The sequence below is a fragment of the Musa acuminata genome, chromosome BXJ3-9, assembly GCF_036884655.1.
Source record: "Musa acuminata AAA Group cultivar baxijiao chromosome BXJ3-9, Cavendish_Baxijiao_AAA, whole genome shotgun sequence".
NCBI lineage: Eukaryota > Viridiplantae > Streptophyta > Magnoliopsida > Zingiberales > Musaceae > Musa > Musa acuminata.
This window is the reverse complement of record NC_088357.1, coordinates 37,738,765-37,744,736: the sequence shown is the minus strand read 5'-3', so window position 1 is coordinate 37,744,736 and position 5,972 is coordinate 37,738,765. Positions and strand designations below refer to the sequence as shown.

The 5,972-nt window shown below is 39.0% G+C and overlaps 1 protein-coding gene across 1 annotated transcript; it reads left to right on the top strand.

Moving 5' to 3' along the window:
• The first annotated feature begins 706 nt into the window (after window positions 1-706).
• Window positions 707-2,453, top strand: LOC103974791 (caffeic acid 3-O-methyltransferase). Its single transcript, XM_065166918.1, has 4 exons — window positions 707-826; window positions 926-1,236; window positions 1,404-1,468; window positions 2,057-2,453. Exons 1-4 carry the CDS (start codon window positions 786-788, stop codon window positions 2,351-2,353), a joined length of 714 nt encoding a protein of 237 aa, XP_065022990.1. The 5' UTR covers window positions 707-785; the 3' UTR covers window positions 2,354-2,453.
• The last annotated feature ends 3,519 nt before the right edge of the window (window positions 2,454-5,972 follow it).

The following is a 5,972-nucleotide window of genomic DNA, read 5'->3' as shown; positions in this document are numbered from 1 at the left end:
ATTCATATAAATGGTAAGAAGAAAGTTCATGCTTCGATTGGAAAAATCTCATTTCGATTCAAATCATCAAATCATCAAAATCTTTTTCATAGTCTAAGAGATACATACAAATACATTCATCAATCTCATTTTTTTTAAACTCGATAAGATAGGGATTGAGAAATTTTTAAGAAAAATATTTTCCTCCTTATTTTTTGTTTGATTTATTTCTCGTAAGCATGCCCAAGTCTTTTATGCTAAATCAAAATATACATCATCGTTTAAGATCGAAAAATAAATTTCATCATCAAAATCATCATGACCAAAAATATAATATATTAAACATAAGGCTTCTTTAAACAAAAGATTTGATTTATCATTTTAATTCTAATGATAATACTGTTTCATTTTATGTGATTGATTTCATATAAGTATATTCAAGTTTTTCATATGAAAATCATCCATCTTGTTTAAAACCGAAAAGCAATATAAAATCATAAAGATACACATAATTATTTAGAATTAATCTTATTTGATGTACAAGTATTATTACAAAACATGTAATTATCATGATATATATATATATATATATATATATATATATATATATATATATATATATATATATTCAAAACTACAGGCGGCCACCACGGTGGACCGAATACTCCGCTTGCTCGCCACTAACAGAGTCGTCAGCTGCAGCACCGTCCACACAGGGACAGATGGCCACCCTTTGAGGAGGTACGGCGCGGCTCCCATCTGCAAAGTACGTGACAAAGAACGAAGACGGTGTGTCACTGGCTGATATGGCATTGGTGCATCAGGATAAGGTCTTCGTGGATGCATGGTAATTTAGAAGGCGAAGCATAGAGTTGAGACCATTAATTCTTCATATATTTTCTTCTTTCATTTGCCGAGCGAAAATACTGAGAAGGATTGATGGCAGGTACTATCTAAAGGATTCCGTTTTGGAGGTAGTCGTCCCTCTGAACTCCGCCTACGGGATGCCGGTGTTCGATTACATAGGCACAGATCCACGGTTCAACAAGGTGTTCAACGCTGGCATGAGGGGCCTCTTCTGCGTCATCGTCATCAATCTGCTCCGCGTCTACGGTGGTTTCGATGATGTGGAGATACTCGTAGATGTCGGTGGCAACGACGGTGCCATCCTCCAGATGATTACCTCCAGGCACACACACATCAAGGGCATCAACTACGACCTGCCCCATGTCATCTCCGGTACCAAGCCCCTGCCAGGTCTCCACTTTCTTCCATCATAAAAAGCAACCTGCCTATAAAGAAAAGAAGAATTATTATTGTATCGCTTTCTAAACAGCAACCTGCCTATAAAGAAAAAGAAGAATTATTATTGTATCGTTATATATTTGGGCTTACGTTGATGGCATGCCATGGTTTCTTTGCAGGTGTTAAACACGTCCACGGAAACATGTTCAAAACTGTTCCAAGCGGAGACGCGGTGTTCTTGAAGGTCAGGACTTCTCATCCTTTCTGGCTTAATATCCGATAGGCTGACCTTGCTCTTTGTTTTCTTTTTCTATTTTTCTTAATATTTCGAGTAGCTACATGCATCGGTGAAGCCAAAAAAAAAAGGTACAACTCATATGATAACAAAAAGCCCTCTTCATAATCTAACAACGCTATAACACGGACTAAGGGTCAAAAGTCAAAAAGAACAAAGAATGGTTGACAAAGTTGGGGCCAACCATCTAAATCACAAATTATCCAAAATGATCTCAAATTATATGTCTTCCGTCCCAAGCCATAAATTCCAATCGTTTCATTCTTGTCCTATGAGAAACTAAAAAAAAAAAAGAACCATTAGTCACGAACAAATATTGTCATTAAGTCTTGAAAAATTATCACTAAAAGAATTAGTGATAGAATCAGCACAGAATTAGATTGGCATGAGTGATCGTTCATCAGGGTCTATTTCAAAATGATTAGGGATTTCAGTGCAAATCCCGCTAAAAGAAGAACTCAACCTTGACTGTACAATTAAATCGTGTTTTTGATATGTGTTGAGAGAGCTAAACTTGAGCAAGTTCAAAACTTGCAGTGGATTCTTCATGACTGGAGCGACGAACACTGTATGAAAATATTGAAAAACTGTTGGAAAGCGTTGCCACAACATGGAAAGATAATTGTGGTAGAACATGTGCTTCCAGCAGTCCCAGAGCCGACTGCAAATGCTCAAGCTGTCTTTCAATTGGATCTTGCCATGATGGTTTACTGCGTTGGTGGGAAAGAGAGGACTGAGAAGGAGTTCAAGGCCTTGGCAACGGAAGCCGGGTTCCCCGGGTTCAAAGCTTCTCATGTGTTTGCGGACACTTGGGTCATGGAATTCATCAAGTAGATGATTGTTACGGCTTGTTGCCGGTTGCTGGAAGTCACAGAAATAATTTTACTGTATCTGATACTAAATATGAAGGATCCATCGTATTAGTGTGTGTTCATCCATCGACTCATGGTCTGCTTTGTTCGAATGAATTCATCTAAGTGTGACTGTGTACCCACAAAAGATTTGACTCTTGCCACCATCAGACAGACTGCTATCCAGCTACGACATTGATGAGTAGGTAAGAGGTCCAAGAAACGGACAAAGAGGTGCAGATAATAAAACTTGGGCAATTTATACAAAATAAAAGCCCCTACTAATATGCTTTTCCTGGGTGAAATATCTGAATTCGGAATTTACCAAAATAATGCGTGTGGGAAGTTCAGAGGCTCGATCTCTATTAAAAGAATTCGATAAAGGAGTTAGGTACGGAAGTTGACTGAGCACCCAATCCATAGCTCCTTCGTCAATAGAATAACCATAGCTGTTTTTGAGTAAAAAGAGTGTAGCGGCAAAAAGCAGGACTGCCCAAAAGGATGCGTCGGGGTTACTGTAAAACTGAATCTTGAAACACGTAATTTAGTCCCATGGGTATGGTTTGGTTCGTTGGGTCCTTTCTTATTATTGCTGCTAGTGCTCTTATATCTGTACCTATGAGTTGACTTCGAACTTAGAAGGGGAAATCGGACACTGTGCTAGATCGTACCAATGAGTTGAAGAACAACCAGAGACTCCAGGAAGTGAGACTACGAGCGGGGAATAGCAGACTGCAGCTAAGAAGCAAGGATGCCAGGGTTAGCCCCGGCTCCATTCTAATAGGTGATATTTAAAGCCTTATTTCTTAGTTGTTTTCTTATTCGCATTGGTTGTTGCCTTAGAAGCTGTAGTTCGACTCTATTACTGCATACAATATATCTCATCAATAGAAGAATTACAGAAGTCAAAGAATCAGATAAAGGATAGTATGGTTGAAGCAAACACAAGTAAGGCCGGGAAAGCAGCCATATGAACAAGGCTCTAACTCACAAGCAAGAAGTAAGGAGTGTTGAAGCCATTAGTACGGTTTGGGTATGAAAGTAGTAAGTCCTATTTCTTTGCTTTAGTTGAAGTCAGCAGTTAAAGTCGAGTATATGCCTAGAGGTAAGTAAGTCCCATTCTACGAATCAGTAGCTCAGCCTGTTTGCCAGCGGCTAAAGCACGAGAAGTACGAGTTTTGTTTTGATGGCAAGGGGATAGAAGCTACGTTATAATGTTCTGTTATAATGGTATAGTAAAGCAAGGTTCCGTGGTAGTGTATAAGTACAAGTGGAACAAGTACAAGTAGAACAATTAAACAAGCGAGTAAGAATGTCAAGAAAGGAGTGTAATCCTACAACTTATAGGTTGAGACAAGAGAAAGAGGCAATGAGGATTGAAGCTAAGCAGTACAAGTATTAGACTAAACCAAGAACGTAGGTATGTAAGGCAGGAGTTGAAAGGGCAAAGTACGAGAATGATACTACTAATAAATCATAAGAGGGGCCCGCAAGAACTTTAGGCATGAGTTTAAGAGTTAGAGCTAAGGACAGGGTAGTAAGTTTGAAGCTATAACATAGGAGTTTCAGGCTGCGGATGTTGGATCAGGAGTCTAAGAGCGAGGGGAGTAAGCAGTAGCGGTTTGGAAACAAGAGATACGGAACGCAACTAAGCAGTAAGACTTGGACTACCGAATAGGATTCCTTACTTTCACTTTTCTTCTTGTGCTAGTAGAGTTGAACTATTCGCGAGTTGGAGTCTACCATTATTGTTAGAGTTAGTCTCAGAAAATTTACCATAAGATAATTTTGGTAACACAACAAAGATAATAAAGTAAAAAGATAAAAGCGACAAGAAACTAGATTTACGTGGTTCGATCAATTAACTTTGACCTACATCCACGGACAAAAGAGGAGCAAATCACTACTATGAAAATAGACTATTACAAATGCCTTACGAAGATGTTCCTAGGTCATAAAACACCCGAAAATACTAAACAAGAAAAACCCAAACTATTAGTCCAAACTATTTAACTGAGTGTGGACTTAAACCAAAGTAAATACTTAGGTTTTCTTGTGGTGCATCTGATTTCAAAACCCAGGCCCTTATTTATAGTTCCAGTAGGAGATAACAAGCCTAATTTTCCCAATGTGGGACTATGAGACTTGCCAAACTAACAAATCTCCACCTTGGCATGTCCCAACAAAACTTGCTCCACCTTCTTCGTAACAGCCCCAACGGGCAATCACCAATAATGAACACAACCAAGACCAAGCACTGCTTGAACTTGTAAACCGGAAGAGGCTTCGTAAACATATCAGCTGGATTGTCCTTCGTATGAATTTTTTGAACAAGGACTTTTCCCTCAGCAATGATATCTCATTTGCATCCAACAATTTTCTTACCCGAAGGCGGCTTCACAAGATCCCAAGTTCTATTCCGATGGAGAGACTCAATTTCTTCATTCATCGCAATCAACCACTTAGCGAAATTATCACAAGAAACTGCATCTGAGTAGGAAGTAGGCTCACCAACTTCACTTATCTCTTATGCAATAGACAAAGCATATGTAACCAAATTTGCATATCTTTGTGGTGGTCGAATATCTCTCCGTGGTCTATCCTTGGCTATGGAATATTGCTCTTCCTCTGGATCATCTGCGTCAGTAGACTCGGGACCACCTACTGGCATTCTTTGAGTAGAAGAGTTCGACTTAAAAGAATCTGAACTACCAATCTCAAGCTCCACCTACTTCTGCGCACTATCATTTGTACAACTAGTAGAATCATCTTTGGAAGATAACATAAACAATTCATCAAAAGTAACATCTCTACTGATTATAAATTTTGAGGATTTGGGATCAGAACACCATAATCTGTATCCTTTCACCCCAGAAGCATACCCAAGGAAAATGCACTTTTTATCTCGATGCTCTAATTTTCCTTCATTTACATGCATGTATGCTGGACACCCAAAAATTTTTAAATCAGAGTAATCAGCAAGAGTACCTGACTAAACTTCCTCCAGAGTTTTAAAGTTATGTGCTGCAGAAGGAGCGCGGTTGACAACGTAACAGGCCATATTAATCGTCTATGCCCAAAAGTCCTTTGTCAATCTTGCATTTGAGATCATACACCTTGCTCTCTCCAAGAGTGTTTTGTTCATACGTTCAGCCACACCATTTTGTTGAGGCGTCATCCTAACAGTGCGATGCCGAACGATTCCTTCATTTTTGCAGAATTCTTCAAAGTCACCTTCACAAAATTCCATGCCATTATCTATTCGAAGCCGCTTAATCTGTTTACGTGTTTGCTTCTCAATCAAAGCCTTCCATTGTTTAAAGGTTAGAAAAATATCATTTTTATGCTTCAAAAAATAAACCCAAACTTTCTTGGAATAATCGTCAATAAAAGTCAACATATACCTAGCACCACTCTTAGATTGAACATGAGCTGGATGATAGAACCCTTGCAGATTCTAAACTTAGGGTTGATCTCTTTACGGGATCGGCCTCCTTGTAACTCTATAGGGGTTCCTCCCTCCAAGTTGCTGGTCAAAGGCTGCAGAAAAGATTCATCTATTGCTTATGAAAAGAGAAGGAATACATGGCTATTTATAGGGC

Excerpts from the sequence above, each read along its gene's own strand:
- LOC103974791 (XM_065166918.1), top strand. The coding sequence starts at position 786 with ATGGCATTGGTGCATCAGGATAAGGTCTTCGTGGATGCATG. Across the intron at positions 1,237-1,403 it reads CGGTACCAAGCCCCTGCCAG|GTGTTAAACACGTCCACGGA; the intron begins GTCTCCACTTTC and ends GTTTCTTTGCAG. Across the intron at positions 1,469-2,056 it reads GAGACGCGGTGTTCTTGAAG|TGGATTCTTCATGACTGGAG; the intron begins GTCAGGACTTCT and ends CAAAACTTGCAG.